Source organism: Salmo salar, chromosome 01, assembly GCF_965601325.2.
Source record: "Salmo salar chromosome 01, fSalSal1, whole genome shotgun sequence".
Classification (NCBI taxonomy): domain Eukaryota; kingdom Metazoa; phylum Chordata; class Actinopteri; order Salmoniformes; family Salmonidae; genus Salmo; species Salmo salar.
Window position 1 is genome coordinate 143,652,026 of NC_138291.1, and position 19,569 is coordinate 143,671,594.

The 19,569-nt window shown below is 43.7% G+C and overlaps 1 protein-coding gene across 1 annotated transcript in view; it reads right to left on the reverse strand.

The window, feature by feature from the left end:
• The window catches only part of bmpr1bb (bone morphogenetic protein receptor type 1Bb), a 111,670-nt gene that overhangs the window by 2,137 nt on the left and 89,964 nt on the right, over positions 1–19,569 (reverse strand). Inside the window, exons 5-12 of the mRNA XM_014130059.3 lie at positions 8,006–8,165; positions 7,464–7,566; positions 6,792–6,894; positions 5,613–5,709; positions 5,338–5,476; positions 4,647–4,839; positions 4,061–4,358; positions 3,667–3,842 (exon numbers count right to left, since the gene is read on the reverse strand). Coding sequence (XP_013985534.1) covers positions 3,667–3,842; positions 4,061–4,358; positions 4,647–4,839; positions 5,338–5,476; positions 5,613–5,709; positions 6,792–6,894; positions 7,464–7,566; positions 8,006–8,165 — 1,269 coding nt within the window. The remainder of the gene's footprint in view (positions 1–3,666; positions 3,843–4,060; positions 4,359–4,646; positions 4,840–5,337; positions 5,477–5,612; positions 5,710–6,791; positions 6,895–7,463; positions 7,567–8,005; positions 8,166–19,569) is intronic.

Consider the following 19,569-nt stretch of genomic DNA (forward strand, 5'->3'; position numbering starts at 1 on the left):
CCACCAGGGTCTGACAATCTAGATGAAAAATTACGACGATATTGCCACTCCTATGCGCCACATCTTCAATTTAAGCCCACTAGAGAGTGTGTGCCTTCAAGCCTGGAGGGAAGCTAAAGTCATTCCTCTACCCAAGAATATTAAAGCCCCCTTTACTGGCTCAAATAGCAGACCAATCAGCCTGTTACCAACCCTTAGTAAACTTCTGGAATAAATTGTGTTTGACCAGATACAATGCTATTTAAAGTAAACAAATTGACAACAGAATTTCAGCATGTTTGTAGGGAAGGACACTCAACAAGCACAGCACTTACACAAATGACTGATGATTGGCTGAGAGAAATTGATGATACAATGATTGTGGGGTCTTGTTAGACTTCAGTGCAGCTTTTGACATTATTGATCATAGTATGCTGCTGGAAAAACATATGTGTTATGGCTTTACACCCCCTACAATAATGTGGATAAGAGTTACTTGTCTAACAGAACACAGAGGGTGTTCTTTAATGGAAGCCTATCAAATATAATCCACTAAGAATCAGAAATTCCCCAGGATAGCTGTTAAGGCCCCTTGCTTTTTAAAATTTTTACTAACGACATGCCACTGACTTTGAGTAAAGCCAGAGTTTCTATATATGCGGATGACTAAACAATATACACGTCAGCAACTACAGTCACTGAAATGACTGCAACACTCAACAAAGAGCTGCAGTTCATTTCAGAGTGGGTGGCAAGGAATAAGTTAGCCCTAAATATTTCTAAAACTAAAAGCACTGTATTTGGAACAAAACACTCACCAAACTAAAGCTCAACTAAATCTTGTAATAAATAATGTGGAAATTGAGAAAGTTGAGATGACTAAATTCCTTGGAGTAACACTAGATTGTAAACTGTCATGGTCAAAACATATTGATGCAGTAGTAGCAAAGATGGGGAGAATACTGTCTATAATAAAGTGATGCTCTTAACAACACTATCAACAAGGCAAGTTCTACAGGCCCTAGTTTTGTTGCACCTTGACTACTGTTCAGTCGTGTGTCAGGTGCCACAAAAAAGGATTTTCAGAACAGGGCAGCACGGCTGGCCCTTGGATGTACACAGAGAGCTAATATTAATAATATGCATGTCAATCTCTCCTGGCTGAAAGTGGAGGAGAGATTGACTTCATCACTCCTTTTATTTATGAGAGGTATTGACATGTTGAATGCACTGAGCTGTCTGTTTAAACGACTAGCACACAACTCGAACACCCATGCATACCCCACAAGACATGCCACAATAGGTCTCTTCACAGTCCCCAAGTCCAGAACAGACTATGGGAGGCACACAGTACTACATAGAGCCATGACTACATGGAACTCTGTTCCACATCAAGTAACTGACGCAAGCAGTAAAATTAGATAAAAAAACTGATAAAAAAACACCTTATGGAACAGCGGGGACTGTGAAGGAACACAAACATTGGCACACACACACACACACACACACACACACACACACACACACACACACACACACACACACACACACACACACACACACACACACACACACACACACACACACACACACACACACACACACACACACACACACATGGATTTAGTACTGTAGATATATGGGAGTGGTGGAGTAGGGTCCTGAGGGAACACAGTGTGTTGTGAAATCTGAGAATGTATTGTAATGTTCTAAAATTGTATACACTGCCTTAATTTTGCTGGACCCCAGGAAGAGTGGCTGCTGCTTTGGCAGTAGTTAATGTGGATCCATAATAAATACAAAATACTGTGTCATCCCAGCTGAGAGAGTAGTAAGACGATACACAGAGTGGAAGGGGGTAAGATAACTGAACAGTAGGTGTGTAACGGAACACGTATTTGTTTGGACCTCGGTTCGGTCCAAACTGTGAACCCGAATGAATACATACGAGTAGAAAAAAAACTATTTCAGGCTATTCCGTTAAAACAACTAGAGCCTATGCTCATGTTGTAATCAAAATTTGAATCTTAATTGCCGCACTTCAAATTATCCTTTTAGCCGTGTGTGGCACACGCGCTAGGAGATATCTAATCAACGGAAGACGGAATTAAAATGACGGAATTAAACGTTAACAGGGGAAGGATATGCTACAACAACAAAGAGCCAACAGGTAGGCTGCTACTTCATATTCTGAATGGAGTTGTTGTTATTTGTAACTGTCGGACAGGGGGAAAGCGCATGCAGCCTCAATTAGCCTAGCTAGCTAGCTTAGCTAACTAACTTCTCTCGGTTTGATGCAGTCAAGACAGGTACTACCAAAGACAGTATGACGATAGGCAGAAACTGCTTCTCCAATAGAAATTCCTGATCACACTTGTAGGCGATCTCATGACGACGTTGGTTAGCTAAGCTCATGCGCAGAAACACGTCATCGGGTCTAACGGTCGTCATCGGGTCTAACATGTTCAACTACTTGACATTGGCTCAAATCTAGGTTGTGCCTTTAGATTGAGAGAAAATTAACATCTAAGGAAGAAGTTTTCCCTTTTGTCATTGACTTATCAAACCCTAAACCCCGGCCTGGTCTGCTTGGTCTGTTTCGCAAGCATTGCCGGAAGTCTCGCAATGTTGCGCCTCTGAGGTTAGAAACTCTGTATACTACGTTGGATGATAAATAACCTAGCTATGGCAAGCTAGAAGTGTACTAGCGTGAGTCGGCTTGGTTGGTTGTCTTCTCTCTCAGTCTCTTCCTCCATCCTGCTTGCTCCCTGTGTCACTCGCTCACAGTACACACACCATATAGCCCCTCAATCTCCTCTCCCTCGCGTTTTATCAGCTTTAGTTAATAAAGTAGCTTAACAATTTACTTTTCTGCTGCTTCCCTCACTCGGATCGGACCGGGTCTGCATCCAACAAGGTCTATACGGAACGGGATTAGCTGTCCTCGGGTCTGTTTGTAACGGGTATCTATAGCCTATATAGAGACCAGGGGTGGGTAAGCCCCAAGTCCATTTAGGAAGGGGTCCAACTTTTTGGACCCATGAAGACCTCTACCCACTCTATATAAGCAAACCCAAGCCCAAGTTGTCAATTAATTGACCAATGCACCCTGTGTTGGGCCTACTACAGATAGATGGACCTCCAGGGCCACATTCAGTTGCCAAACGTTGCAGATAGAAATGTCACGAATAGAGCTGATGTGATTCCGTATTCTATATGTCAGAAAGGCATGTTTGTTCTAGACTGACTGTTTCTATCTGAACGTTCCAAAACATTGCGTCCTGCTGAGTGGGAGATGAGAAGTACCGTGCTACAGACATGCCCCCTTTATGAGAGTGTCTACAAAGTTGGTATACCTGATCAGGCATTATATGGTTCATGATCTATTCCTGGGTTAGTTTAGCATCTTTTTCCAAATGAACAAAAATGTAGTACGTCAATTTATTTTCCCGCTGTACTGAAACGAACCGTGACCCCAAAACCGGAATATGTACCGAACCGTGGGTTTGGTGTTGCACCCCTACTGAACAGGATAAAAAAATAAACGTTTGAATAAAAAACATTTTTAATTGGACAAGCATTTTGGCAAATGTCTGCATGCACATGGTCAAAGATCACGTCAGTCTACTTCACATCTAAAAATTATATCAGACATTTTGAAGCAGAGCATTGTGGGCCGTGTCTGACCTCCAGATACGCAGCGCCGGGCGATCTCCCAGAGGATGAGGCCGAAGCTGTACATGTCGGCCATGATGTAGGACTGAAAGTGTTTCCTGTTCAGACTCTCGTCCAGCACCTCTGGGGGCATATAGCGCTTTGTGCCCACCCTGGTGTTGGGAGGGATGTCCACCTCGTTGGTGTCACTGAGAGAGGCAGGAGTAGGGAGAGAAATACCACATCTTTTCATCAACATTGCACCTTTAAAACAACACAGTCTTCGCATTTCTGGACTGATGCTGATTTTTACCGGAGTGAAAAGTATAGAAACATAACAAAGTAGAACAAATCTGCACTATAAAGATGTTTCGTTATTTCTACATTGATGACCTGATGTATGTCAGATGTCCCTTTCCTGTCCTACCTGATGAATTTGACGGCAAGACCCAGGTCTGCGATGCAGCAGGCCCCATTCTTCTTTACCAGGATGTTCTTGCTCTTCAGGTCTCTGTGGGCGATGGCTGGCTTGCCCTGGGTGCCAAAGATCTCTGTGTGGAGGTGACAGAGGCCTGACACTGAGGAGTAGGCCAGCCGCAGCATGGCCTTGATGTCTAGCGTGGTGGACTTGAGGTAGTCGTACAGAGATCCACTCTCATGGTAGTCTGTGATCAGGTAGAGCTGGGTCCACGAGCCTGTTCCCTTTATGTCAGCTGCTATGAAGCCTGGGTTGGGAGGAGACAGGGGACGGGGGGAGATCTTTGAGGAGATGCAAAGGGCTCGATTCAATCTGTAGCGTGGAATATCTGCGTTGTAATCCGGTTGACATTTAAAGGTAATTTCCGGTTGAGCCGACAAACGCAGCGTTTACTGTGAGCACGGTAACATTGCCTTTAAATGTAAATCCCGCTACAATGCAGATCTTCCGGCTACGGATTGAATCAAGCCAAAAGACACACATATATAGAGATGCACGCAAGGAAGCGCACACACACACACCTCGCTGTCCTTACCCAGTATGTTCTCGTGTCTCATGAGGACAGTTTGGTAGATCTCTGTCTCTCTGAACCAGCTGGCCTCCTCGGTGGTGAAGAACACTTTGACAGCCACTCTCTCTCCTCTCCAGCGACCCATCCACACCTCCCCGTAGCGGCCCTTACCTATCTGCTTCACCATCTGAATCTGCTTGGCTATGGTGCGCTGCACCTGAGCACAGGAAAACACCCACACACCGTCGTCAGCGTCAATAAAATAATAATCGTCGTCAACAACTTAAATGAACATTGTGATCGTCAAGATCATAATATCCTCATATCATAATCACGATTTATGCATCTAATTCAACATAACTAACCCATATCATAATCGCGATTTCTGCATCTAATTCAACATAACTAACCCACATCATAATCATGATTTCTGCATCTAATTCCACATAACTAACCCACATCATAATCATGATTTCTGCATCTAATTCAACATAACTAACCCACATCATAATCATGATTTCTGCATCTAATTCAACATAACTAACCCACATCATAATCAGGATTTCTGCATCTAATTCAACATAACTAACCCACATCATAATCATGATTTCTGCATCTAATTCAACATAACTAACCCATTGAGAGAGTACCACTGTATTGCTGGACTGATTTTGCCATTAGTTGCTGTGTGTGATGTGCAGTGTTGAGTTCTCACCAGCAGGGGGAGTCCTGATCCTGATCCAGAGCTCTGGGACTGTTCTATCAGGTCCTTCAGAGACTCTCCAGGGGGAATGTAAGTCTCATCCTGCTCCAGACCAATACTGTAGTGAGGCCGGGACTCCTGACGCTTATACCTGGAAGAGACACATTGGTAAAGCCCTTAGTAATGCAACTAAGGGCTTTACCCTCCTAAAAGCGCATTACATTGGTCTATGTTACCAATCTCCTCAGTGCGTGGGTCGGAGTCCAAGTCCATGTGTGTTTTCTCACCTGAAGTAACAGAAGACGATGATGAGCGCCAGGATGATGCTGCAGACTGTGACAGAGATGAAGAGAGCCATGTGGTGGATACTGCTGTCCACGTAATCTACAGGAGAGAGAGAGAGAGAGGAGAAGAGAGAGAGAAGAGAGTCAGAGAGCGAGAGAGAGAGAAGAGAAAGTCAGTCAGTTCACACATCCACAGAGCCAAACCTAACACTGGGGTCAACTCAACAGCACCAGTTCTCCATTCATCTGTTTATAACAGTTTCATTCCAAACCCTGCCAAATCTCAGAGATGGGGACAAACTCTTATTTTCCACTCTCCTCCCCCACCCTCCCCCTTCTCTTGTTCCTCTTTCCCCCTTCTCCCCCTCTCAGTGTGTGATCGATCATATCCCCTTTCTGAGAAAAAAAACAGATTGGGTGTCACACTGACATCGCCACGGCAACCCCTCAGGCCCAAAGCTGCTCTGGGACTCTAGACTTTCTGCCAGCCTCCTGTCAATCATTTACACACACACGCACGCATACATACACATACACTTGAAGATAGACACACGCGGAAATGATCTCACTGTACAATTTGCCTCGTTTGACAAATCAATTTGTCTTTGACTAATTTCCTTGATAGACGTAACGCACCACGCACGCACACACACACACACACGTACGTACGCACACGCAAAAACGCACACACACACACACACACACACACACACACACACACACACACACACACACACACACACACACACACACACACACACACACACACACACACACACACACACACACACACACACACACACAGTGTTGGTGTCTAGCTAGAGGAGTGACAGATGGACAGATATCTCAGATCCGTAGCAGCGCAGGAAACTCAAGCAGGCCCTGGGGAGAGGCTGTCCTTTTCATTAGAGGGTGAGAGAACAAGCCAAGCCTGCCAGCTCCATTTCACCTGCCTCCCACTGTCTTCCCCCCAGCCTTCCCCTGTCTTCCCCCTGAGCAGCAAGTGCCACTCCAGCCAGCACTATACACTGTGGTTTGTAACAGTTTAAAACTGTCACTACCCATCACACCCAAGTGCAGGTTGAGGGAGCCTACTCTGAAAGCCTCTTCCGCACAAGAGGACAGAGATTCCCTGTGTTGACTGGGTGGAATTCACTGTGTGTGACTGAGTGTGTCTCTTACCAGGGGCCCTCGGTGGTGGTAAAGTAGGATACAGGTCTTTATTGCAGAAGTCCTGGTCTGTACAGCACTCTAGAGCCCTCCTCTGACGGGCATTCCCTGTGTCCTGTTGTGACCCACCATAAACACACTGTTACATCTACACAACTCTAATTACTAGACAACAGTTTGAAGGACGGCAGATGCAGGATCTTCATTTGTTCACTATTTTGTGGCTGGGAATTTTCCTGCACAGCAGGAAATGCAAACTTGTCGTGAATTAGAGGTTTAAAAAGGATTCTACAATTTGTAATTTCCGCTTTAAAATATCAGACTTGATTTGCCCTGACAAAAAATGTATCAATACCTATATATAATCCACATAATTATTTACATTTCCTGTTGCTGCAGGACTATTTTCCTGCTGTTGCAAACTGGCTCAAATTAAGATACTACATCTGTACAGGTTATTTACAATGTTGCTTATTGATGGCGAGACAAGGCTGGTCTAACACATTGCTTTCATTGTCGGTTTGTTAAGGTCTGATTTGAAGAGATTCCTTTGAGAACTGTAGTGAGTCATAGAGGGATTATAAGGACTTACAAGAGCTTATAAAGCTGGTTCAACTGCACTTCCACAGTGACTGCCTCCACTTGATGGCGTTCACATACACACCACACACACTGCAGACTTACCCTGCACTGAAACTCTGAACCCACCAGCCCCAGACACCCAGAGGTCAGCACAGGGAGACTTCCCTCTTCATCCTCCACCATGGTGAAACAATAACCATCAGTCCTGAAGAGATACCGTGATCATCAACATCTGGGCCCGTTCCATTGTCAATCTTTCAACATCATATATTCATCATGACTAAAATTCACAGTGGTTGTATTGGCAACCACAATCACATGTAATAAACACAGCTAGACCGGGATGGAGACAGTGGGCACCAATCTGTCTGTAATTATGCTTGTATTTAAATATCTCATTACTGTCTGAGTTCATATGTTCCACGGTGGCTGTTCGCTGAATTAGAGTTTTACAGGATAGTGACCAATATGAGGAATTACCTCTGCTGTGTACTAATTAATGCAAGCTAATTACACATTAGATATTAGACACAGTGGATTCTAAGATGGTCTGAAAAAGACGTCGACCGTGTCAACAGGGTTGTGATTTTGTGGAATTTGTGTGCGTCCGTGCGTGTGCGTCCGTGCGTGCGTATGGATCATACCTGCAGGTATTGTTGGTAGAGTCTTCAGGACAGTGATGGTAACAGTGGCACCAGAGGATCCTCTGTGTTGGAGCCGGGGCTGTACTCCCACCGTTCTCCCACCTACTGTCTGACCTGTCTCTCCCAGGGTTCCTCAGTAACATGGTGTCCAACACGTTGGCTACCGAGACACAGAGAGGACAAAGCAGGTTTATTAGTCCCAGGACCAGGACAGACCAAACACAGTTATATCACAGAGAGAGGACAGACCAAACACAGTTATATGGACACTGTGTCATTCAAACGGCTGCACCTACCTTGTAGTAAAACTTAAGTACATACATAACCGAGGTAAATTCGAATTAAATCAAAGCTAGCAAAGTGACATTTTCTCCACTCTTCAACTCCCTCTTTCCAGACATGCTTGAAAAATCTAAATGCCTTGGCAACGTCGCCATAGTAACGTAGCCACAGAAACGGTGACAGTGTCTGGTGAAAGCTACCCTTCTGTTCTGTTCTGGCCTCAACTCAATGTACCTGCCTGAGACTGGAACAACACTGGTACACTTAATACTCTGACAAGAAAGAGCTTTTTGTGCTCAGTGTGTGTCTGTGTGTGTTTTTGTGTGGTAGATGCGTGTGTGTGCATGCAAGTTAGTGTGTGTGTGTGTGTGTGTGGCAGTCTCGACAGCAGTTCTGGAACGAGTGTGTAGCATGTCGTTTTAATATCCAAGGCCATATATCTCACCCTGGTTTTGGCAGAGCAGCCCAACAGAACCCTCATGGCTACACGTTTGTGTGCCTCGATATTTTGGGAGTATGTGTGTTTACGATGTTATAAAGCCCTCCAACGCACTTATACTTCACTGTCAGTAGGAGCAGTATCTCCTATACATGAATGAATACAACCCAAAACAGCTCTAAAAATGTTCGGTGGATATGTGTAAATATGTTGTTGGAGACCACCTCATTAAGTTGGTATTGTATATACCAGCTCTAATGTTTTAGTACACCTTCCCAGTCCCAACCATCCTGCCTCAGAGAGAGGCATTGCGAAAGGGCTCAGACAGTGTTACTGTGGGTTAGCCAGAAGAGACCAGCTATGCCCTCACACGTGTTTCATTCCCACTACAATAACAGCTCAGGGCAGGCTCAACCGCAGAGCAAAACAAGGTTCTGCTCATATACTTTACTAGAAAAACTGGGAGCTCGTGTTACCAGCAAACTTCGCCTTTTCCACCTTCTAGTCTTTCACCCATAGAGCCTGCTTCACCAGAGAGAGGTAGGAAGAGGGTTCAGCGCTCAGAGCACCTTGACTAGTGACTACGCCAACCTTGAGAGAAGCAGTCATAAGTCTATATTATACTGTGTTAAAGAGATTCTGCAGTACTTTTGTATACTTATTACTAAGCCAGTAGTTCTGAAAGTAGCACTCATGAGCCAAAAACGGTCCCTGGAAATTGCGTACTACGTCATGTCATCGCTCGATCTCTTTCTCTGCTGTGTACACTGAGCCGTGGGCCCGCCCTGCAGCCTCATTGGGTAACACTGATCATTACACAGGTGCACCTTGTGCTGGGGACAATAAAAGAACACCGTTTTGTCATCCGGCTTCCTCACCTGCTGGGTCATCTGGGGGGCTGGCTCCCCAGTGTCTGGGCCTGGCTGCTAAGTGGGTGGCCCTACACCCTCCAAGGCCCACCCATGGTTGCACCCCTGCCAAGTCATGGGAAATCCATAAATTAGGGCCTAATGAATCTATTTCAATTGACTGATTTCCTTATATGAACTGCAACTCAGTAAAATATTTTAAATTGTTGCATGTTGCGTTTATATTTTTGTTCAGTATATAAACTACACATTGACACATCCAGCCCAAAGCAGGAGGTTTAAAAATGACTTTCTTAGTCACCGGCTACAGGAAAGCTCCATCCTTCCAAGTCACTGTTGTCATTTTTCTTGTGAGGGAAAGAGAACCCCCCTTTGGAGTTAAACAGAGAAAATCCCAGACCCCGGGGCCAGAGGCATGGTGTAAATCCACAGGCTGGGAGAGCTGCTTAGTCTCTCACTAAGATCCATTAGAACACACTACCTCTCTCCATGTAGAGTCAACTTCCCTCTAAGTTCCCTCTCCTAATGGACTCATAGAGTGATGCGGGGCTGCTGTTATTTCAGGGAGGGAGAAATAGAAGAGGGTCTATGCCAACCCCTGGTCCTCTAACCCCTAAGCAGCCTTTCTTCCCTTGGGGAGACAAGGTTCCCTCTTTGATCAGACCCATGGTCTGGCATTGGGCTCATACAGGCCTGCTCACTCTCCTGGCCCCTGATATAGTTTGTTTTTAGAGGCCAACACAGAGGCTGTGTAGGTTGAGTGTGGATCACCTCCTTGTCTTTTACAGAGCATATGGGGTGTAGACACAGGATGAGGGAGACTCCATATCTGTTACATGATTCCTGTTTAATACACACTCCTCTAACAGGAGTGTGTATTAAACAGGAATCATCGTCTGTCCTCGGTTGCAACATTCACTAACGAGTTCCAAACTGCCTCTGGAAGCAACGTCAGCACAATATCGGTTTCGTCGGGAACTTCATGAAATGGGTTTCTATGGCCGAGTAGCCGCACACAAGCCTAAGATCATCATGCGCAACGCCAAGCGTAGGCTGGATTGGACTCTGGAGCAGTGGAAGCGTGTTCTCTGGAGTGATGAATCACGCTTTACCATCTGGCAGTCCGACGGACACATCTGGGTTTGGTGGATGCCAAGAGAACGCATATATCGGTGTACATATCACGGACAAACTGAAATGGTCCACCCACACAGACAGCATGGTGAGGAAGGCGCAACAGCGCCTCTTCAACCTTAGGAGGCTGAAGAAATTTGGCTTGTCACCAAAAACACTCACAAACTTTTACAGATGCACAATCTGTCGGGCTGTATCACGGCCTGGTACAGTAACTGCTCCGCCCACAACCGTAAGGCTCTCCAGAGGGTAGTGAGGTCTGCACGACGCATCACCGGGGACAAACTACCTGCCCTCCAAGACACCTACACCACCCGATGTCACAGGAAGGCCAAAAAGATCATCAAGGACAACAACCACCCGAGCCACTGCCTGTTCACCCAGCTATCATCCAGAAGGTGAGGTCAGTACAGGTGCATCAAAGCGGGGACCGAGAGACTGAAAAACAGCTTCTATCTCAAGGCCATCAGACTGTTAAACAGCCATCACTAACATTGAGTGGCTGTTGCCAACATACTGACTCAAATCTCTAGCCACTTTAATAACAAAAAATTGGATGTAATAAATGTATCACTAGTCACTTTAAACAATGCCACTTTATATAATGTTTACATACCCTACATTACTCATGTCATACAGTATATACTGTACTCTATACCATCTACTGCATCCTGCCTATGCCGTTCGGCCATCGCTCATCCATATATTTATATGTACATATTCTTATTAATTCCTTTACACTTGTGTGTATAAGGTAGTTGTTGTGAAATTGTTAGATTACTTGTTAGATATTACTGCATGGTCGGAACCAGAAGCACAAGCATTTCACTACACTCACATTAACATCTGCTAACCATGTGTATGTGACCAATAACATTTGATTTGATTTGATTTCAATGTGACCGTTTAGTCATGGTAACTAGGCTTCTCCAAGCTCTGATGCTGCTGATGGTCATTAGTAGCCTACCAAACCTGGTACTCAGCACTCTACCTTTAATCATTCTGACATCAATGGAAATGTCATCGAAAATCTAATCAAACACTTCATGAGAGCCCATGAGCTCATGTTGCGCAACATTTCTATAGGCTTTGCAATTGTGTGAGAAAACAGTTTTGATGGCCTTTATTAAAAAGAGAAGGATCCCATCATATTATCACTTGTGAATGATGCCCAGCTTAAGGTAAGAAACAGCGCATGTGTCACAGACGTCGATGAAAGGTGACCAAAACGCAGTGGGTATAGTGCTCATCTTCTTTTATTATCAATAAAGTGAACACTTAAACGAAAACAACAAATCGACAATCAACAGTTCTGCAAGGTACACAGACTATACAGAAAGCAACCACCCACAAAAACACAGGAAAAACAGGCTGCCTAAGTATGGCTTCCAATCAGAGACAACGAAAGACACCTGCCTCTGATTGGAAGCCATACTTGGCCACACATAGAAAAAGAAACATAGAAATAGAAAACTAGAACCAAAATCCACTAGAACCAAAAAAACACAAAACACAAAACACAAAACAAACACCCCCTGCCACGCCCTGACCATACTACAATGACAAATGACCCTTTTACTGGTCAGGACGTGACAGCATGCTTTTCCCCCTGACTTTTTCAAATTATAGTCGCACACCTCATGAAGCCTAGCCCGTACGCCTATATGTTTTGATAAGGTTTGTATCACAACCTGATGTGTCTGTCTTCACTTGTAGCCTGTGAGAAAGATGAGATCCATGTGGTTGAGAGGTGCTTCGGCATGCAGCCGGGAGAAGATAATTATAATTATTATATTCAGCCCAAGGGCACAAAGGCCACTGGCAGCAAAATGCATGGGTTATTTTAGGGGGCATTACATCCACACAAAGGGGATGCAGCCGGGAAATGATCAAGTGCTTGTGAATGAGAGACTGATGAAGTGTGTACAGCCTGTGCAAGAAACAAAGCAGAGCTCATGCCTTTCAAAAAAAAAAATCATCATTAGAGTCGCATCGTGCAGCCTTAGAATGTATTTAACCTGTTGGGGCTAGGGGGCAGTATTTTCACGGCCGGATAAAAAACGTACCCGATTTAAACTGGTTACTACTCTTGCCCAGAAACGAGAATATGCATATAATGAATGGTGTCTGTGAGTATAACAGAACTCATATGGCAGGCCAAAACCTGAGAAGATTCTATACAGGAAGTGCCCTGTCTGACAATTTGTTGTGCTTCTGTTGCATCTCTATCGAAAATACAGCATCTGTGCTGTAACATGACACTTTCTAAGGCTTCCATTGGCTCTCTAAAGCCGCCAGAAAGTGGAATGGGGTGTCTGCTGTCTCTGGGCAAAGTACAGCAGCAGAGTTTGTAAGTGGTCAGCCTGGGGACAGTGAGACTGAGATGCGCATTCACGAGACTTCTCCATTTCTTTCTTTCAGTCTTTGAGTGAATACAACGTTGCCCGGTTGGAATATTATCGCTATTTTACGAGAAAAATTGCATAAAAATTGATTTTAAACAGCGTTTGACATGCTTCTAAGTATGGTAATGGAATATTTTGAATTTCTTTGTCACGAAATGCGCTCGCGCGTTACCCTTCGGATAGTGACCTGAACACACGAACAAAACTGAGGTATTTGGATATAACTATGGATTATTTGGAACCAAAACAACATTTGTTGTTGAAGTAGAAGTCCTGGGAGTGCATTCTGACGAAGAACAGCAAGGTCATCCAATTTTTCTAATAGTAATTCTGGGTTTAGGTTGCCCCAAACTTGGTGGGTGTCAAATTAGCTAGCCTGTGATGGCCGAGTTATGTACTCAGAATATTGCAAAATGTGCTTTCGCCGAAAAGCTATTTTAAAATCTAACATAGCGTTTGCATAAAGGAGTTCTGTATCTATAATTCTTAAAATAATTGTTATGTATTTTGTCAACATTTATCATGAGTAATTTAGTAAATTCACCGGAGGTTTTCGGTGGGTATGCTAGTTCTGAACATCACATGCTAATGTAAAAAGCAGTTTTTTGATATAAATATGAACTTGATTGAACAAATCATGCATGTATTGTATAACATAATGTCCTAGTAGTGTCATCTGATGAAGATCATCAAAGGTTAGTGCTGCATTTAGCTGTGGTTTTGGTTTTTATGACATATATGCTTGCTTTGAAAAAGGCTGTGTGATTATTTTTGGCAGGTTACTCTCCTGACATAATCTAATGTTTTGCTTTCGCTGTAAAGCCTTTTTGAAATCGGACAATGTGGTTAGGTTAACGAGAGTCTTGTCTTTAAAATGGTGTAAAATAGTCATATGTTTGAGAAATAGAAGTTATAGCATTTTTGAGGTATTTGTATTTCGTGCCACGCGATTCCACTGGCTGTTGACTAGGGTGGGACGCAAACGTCCCACCTAGCCCAGAGAGGTTAACATCTTAACATATAGCCCAATATTTGTATCACAACAAAAGTTACATTAATAACTCTAAGTTAAGCATATAGGAGTACCTGTTTCTTTATTAACCGCTCAACACAGAATAGCCTCATGTGCGCACTCCCTCAAAACGTTCTATTTTATTCAGCTATGTTCAATTGTATTCTTCATACTATAAAATAATATAAAATAATCCCACAGAATTCTAAGCAAATCTTGTCTGCTAAATTAACTAGTGTAGCCCACAGCCATATCGCATAGCCAGATCAGGGCCTAACATAAGGACAACTCAGAGTATGCTATTCTGTTCTTCTGAAATATAATACATTTCTTCATATCATGTTTCTTTAGACCTGTCTAAAATAAATCATGGATTTATTGTGATGGTGTAGACTATATTACATGGACTTATTAAACGTTTTAAAATGTAGATGTTTCAAAGGTCTGTATCAGTGGCTTGTAGGCTATGTGTGGAAGCCAGGAGATGCTAAATGTGTTTATCTTAATTAACGGTCCAATTACTGCGAGACCGGTAGTTATTTGCTTGACAATCACCGCTGACAAAATGTCATGACCGCCACAGCCCTAGGAAGGGCACCTGTATCTTTGTAGTGACTGGGTGTAGTGATATACCATCCAAAGTTAAATTAATAACTTCCTCATGCTCAAAGGGATATTTAATGTCTGCTTTTTGTTTTACCTCTCTACCAATAGGTGCCCTTCTTTACAAGGCATTGGAAAACCTCCCTGGTCTTTGTGGTTGAATCTGTGTTTGCAATTCACTGCTCGACTTAGGAACCTAACAGATAATTGTATGTGTGGGGTACAGATATGAGGTAGTCATTAAAAAATGATGTTAAACACTATTATTATTATTATATTACTATTATTATTATAAACACTATGAGAATGGCCCTAGAAAGATTGGCTGACGTTTTACGTGCTCCTAACCAACTGTGCTATTTTGTTCGTTTTTTTGCGTTGTTTGTAACTTCTTTTTTACTTATTTTGTACATCATGTTTGCTGCTACCGTCTCTTATAACCGAAAATAACTTCTGGACATCCGAACAGCGATTACTCACCTCAAACTGGAAGAAGTTTTTTCCTTTAACGAGTCCGACGAGAAGGATATAGTGCTTTCTCGGGAACAGGCCCAAATCCCCGTCACTTGTGTGAAGAAAAGATGAAGAAAAAGGGGGCGGCGGTCGGTCTGCCTTCTGAGAATTCATAGGGGAGTGAATAAACTCCAACTGCCATCAGCTCTATTGGCCAACGTGCAATCATTGGAAAATAAAATCTATGACCTATGATCAAGATTATCCTACCAACTGGACATTAAAAACTGTAATATGTTATGTTTCATCGAGTCGTGGTTAAATGACAACGCAGATAATATATAGCTGGCAGGGATGTTCCACGCACCGGCAGGACAGAGAAGTTACATCTGGTAAGACGAGGGGTAGGGGTGTGTGTCTATTTGTCAATAACAGCTGGTGTCAATAACAGCTAATATTAAAGAACTCTTGAGGTATTGCTCGCCTGAGGTAGAGTATCTTATTATAAGCTGTGGATCACGCTATCTACCAAGAGTTGTCATCTATATTATTCGTAGCTGTCTATTTACCACCACAAACCAATGCTGGCACTAAGACCGCACTCAACCAACTCTATATCTATCCAGGCTGCATCATATCCGGCCGTGATTGGGAGTCCCATTGGGCGGCGCACAATTGGCCCAGTGTCATCCGGGTTTGGCTGGGGTAGGCCGTCATTGTAAATAAGAATTTGTTCTTAACTGACTTGCCTAGTTAAATAAAGGTTAAATACATGTATTTTTATTTTTATGTAAGGCCATAAGCTAACAAGAAAATGCTCATCCAGAAGCGGCACTCCTAGTGGCCGGGGACCTTAATGCAGGAAAACTTAAGTCCATTTTACCTCATTTCTACCAGCATGTCACATGTGCAACCCGAGGAAAAAAATCTAGACCACCTTTACTCCACACAAAGAGATGCATACAAAGCTCTCCCCCGCCCTCCATTTGGCAAATTTCACCATAATTCTACACAGTGACCGTACATACATATCCCAACCAGAAGCCATGGATTATAGGCAACAATCTCATCGAGCTAAAGGCTAGAGCTGAAGCTTTCAAGGAGTGGGACACTAATCCAGATGCTTATAAGAAATCCCGCTATGCCCTCAGACGAATCATCAAACAAGCAAAGCGCCAATACAGGATTAAGATTGAACTACATCGGCTCTGACGCTCGTCGGATGTGGCAGGGCTTGAAAACTATTACGGACAACAAAGGGAAACCCAGACGCGAGCTGCTCAGTGATGTGAGCCTACCAGACAAGCTAAATGCCTTTTATGCTCGCTTTGAGCCAAGCAACACTGAAGCATGCACGAGAGCACCAGCAGTTCTGGATGACTGTGTGATAACGCTCTCCATAGCCGATGTGAGCAAGACCTTTAAACAGGTCAACATTCACAAAGCCGCGGGGCCAGGCGGATTACCAGGACGTGTACTCAAAGCATGCGCGGACCAACTGGTGTCGTCACTAACATTTTCAACTTCTCCCTGATCGAGTCTGTAACACCTACATGTTTCAAGCAGACCACCATAGTCCTTGTGCCCAAGGAAGCGAAGGTAACCTGCCTAAATGATTACCGCCCTGTAGCACTCACGTCTGTAGCCATGAAGTGCTTTTAAAGGCTGGTCATGGCTCACATCAACAGCATCCTCGCGGATACCCTAGACCCACTCCAATTTGCATACCACCCCAACAGATTCACAGATGAAGCAATCTCTATTAGAGTCCACACTACCCTTTCCCACCTGAATAAAAGGAACACCTATGTGAGAATGCTGTTCATTGACTACAGCTCAGCGTTCAACATCATAGTGCCTTCAAAGCTCATCATTAAGCTAAGGACCCTGGGACTAAACACCTCCCTCTGCAACTGGATCCTGGACTTCCTTACAGGCCACCCCCAGGTGGTAAAAGTAGGCAACAACATGTCTGCCATGCTGATCCTCAACACTGGGGTCCCTCAGTGGTGTGTACATACTGTAGTCCCTTCATGTACTCCCTGTTCACCCACAACTGCATGGCCAAATACGACTCCAACACCATCATTAAGTTTGCTGACGACACAACAGTGATCACCGACAATGATGACACAGCCTATAGGGAGGAGGTCAGAGAACTGGCAGTGTGGTGCCAGGACAACAACCTCTCCCTCAATGTAAGCAAGACAAAGTAGCTGATCATGGACTACAGGAAAAAGCGGGCCAAACAGGCCCACATTAACATCGACGGGCTGTAGTGGGGCAGGTCTAGAGTTTCAAGTTCCTTGGTGTCCACATCACCAATGAACTATCATGGTCCAAACACACCAAGACAGTCGTGTAGAGGGCACGACAACCCCTTTCCCCCCCCTTAGGAGACTGAAAAGATTTGGCATGGGTCCCCAGATCCTCCAAAGGTTCTACAGCTGCACCATCGAGAGCATCCTGACTGGTTGCATCACCGCCTGGTATGGCAACTGCTTGGCATCTGACCGTAAGGTGCTACAGAGGGTAGTGCGTAGGGCTGGGCGATAAATCAATATCAATAATTATCGAGGTAATTGCTTCCCTCAATAACAACATAAAAACATTTAGATTAATTTTCGATAATGTCGATATAGAATAATTAGTTACAGCAGTCCATTTCACCTCTGACGCAGCAGGAACGTGCGGAGAAGTGACAATATGCACGCGGAGAGGTATATGCCCACTAAAAACCACTTAGCACCTCGAGTGATGGAGTAGCCACTATTAACCACGAAAAATTAGTGATGTAGGTGAAAACAGTGGCAGTGATAGCCATGGAGAAGGAGCAGCTTCCAACGAAGAAATTATTGATAAAAAGGGTTAAACTGTTTCAGTAATTTGGAAGTGGTTTGGCTTTTTGAAGTCCGACAAAGAGCAGAGCAATGTTCGGTGTAAATTGTGCCGTAGACAGGTGGCTACGAAGTCTGGTAATACGACAAACCTTTTTCAACATCTGAAGCAAAATCACTCTTTGGAACATGCAGGAAGTTTTAGTTTGCACCACGGTATTGATAAACGCTCCTTAAGCACCAGCCAATCTAGGGATGTTTGCCCGAAGCAGTCACCACTGACAGCGTCTATGCCCTACAAGCAAACATCGAAAAGACAAAAGACATCACAAATGCTATTATGCATTGCTAAGGACTTTATACCAATTAGCACAGTCGAAAAGGAAGGTTTCAAGACGCTTATCAATTTAATTGACCCCAGATAAGTGCTCCCTGGCCTCAAAAAAATGAAAAATTTTCCTTAAAGTATAATTTTATGTGTAGCTCACATAATTAAAAAAAAGTAACCTTTACAATAACGGCCTATTGGGGAACAGTGGGTCAACTGCCTTGTTCACGGGTAGAACGGCAGATTTTTACCTTGTCAGCTCGGGGATTCGATCTTGCAACCTTTCAGTTACTAGTCCAACACTCTAACGTTTGTTCAGGCATTAAGCATTCTTGAGTCTGAAGCAGATATGCATCTTTTAAACCTTATTTGATTAATATCATGATAATTATCGTTATCGAATGAAAAAATATAGATATCGTGATAATTGATTTGCCATATCGCCCAGCACTAGTAGTGTGTACGGCCCAGTACATCACTGGGGCCAAGCTTCCTGACATCCAGGACCTATAAAAATTGTCAGAATCTCCAGTCACCCAAGTCATAGACTGTTTTCTCTGCTACCGCACAGCAAGCGGTACCGGAGCGCCAAGTCTCGGACCAAAAGGCTCCTTAACAGCTTCTACCCCCAAGCCATAAGACTACTGAACAATTAATAAAATGGCCACCGGACTATTTACATTGACCCCACCCCCCTCCATTGGTTTTGTTCATTGCTGCTACTCGCTGTTTATTATCTAGGCATAGTCACTTCACCCCTACCTACATGTACAAATTACCTCGACTAACCTGTACCCCCACACATAAACTCGGTACCGGTACCCCCTGTATATAGCCTCATTATTGTTATTTTATTGTTTTACTTTTTATAATTTTTTACTTTAGTTTATTTGGTGAATATTTTGTTAACTCTTTCTTGAGCTGCACTGTTGGTTAAGGGCTTGTAAGTAAGGATTTCACGGTAAGGTCTACACTTGTATTCAGCGCATGTGACAAATAACATTTGATTTGATTTGATATTCCACACAGAGTGCAATTTATGATGTGACTTGTTAAGCAAATTTTTACTCCTGAACTAATTTAGGCTTGCCATAACAAAGGGGTTGAAAACGTATTCATTCAATACATTTCAACTTTTCATTTTGAATTTATTTATAAAACATAATTCCACTGACATTATTGGGTATTGCGTGAAGGCCAGT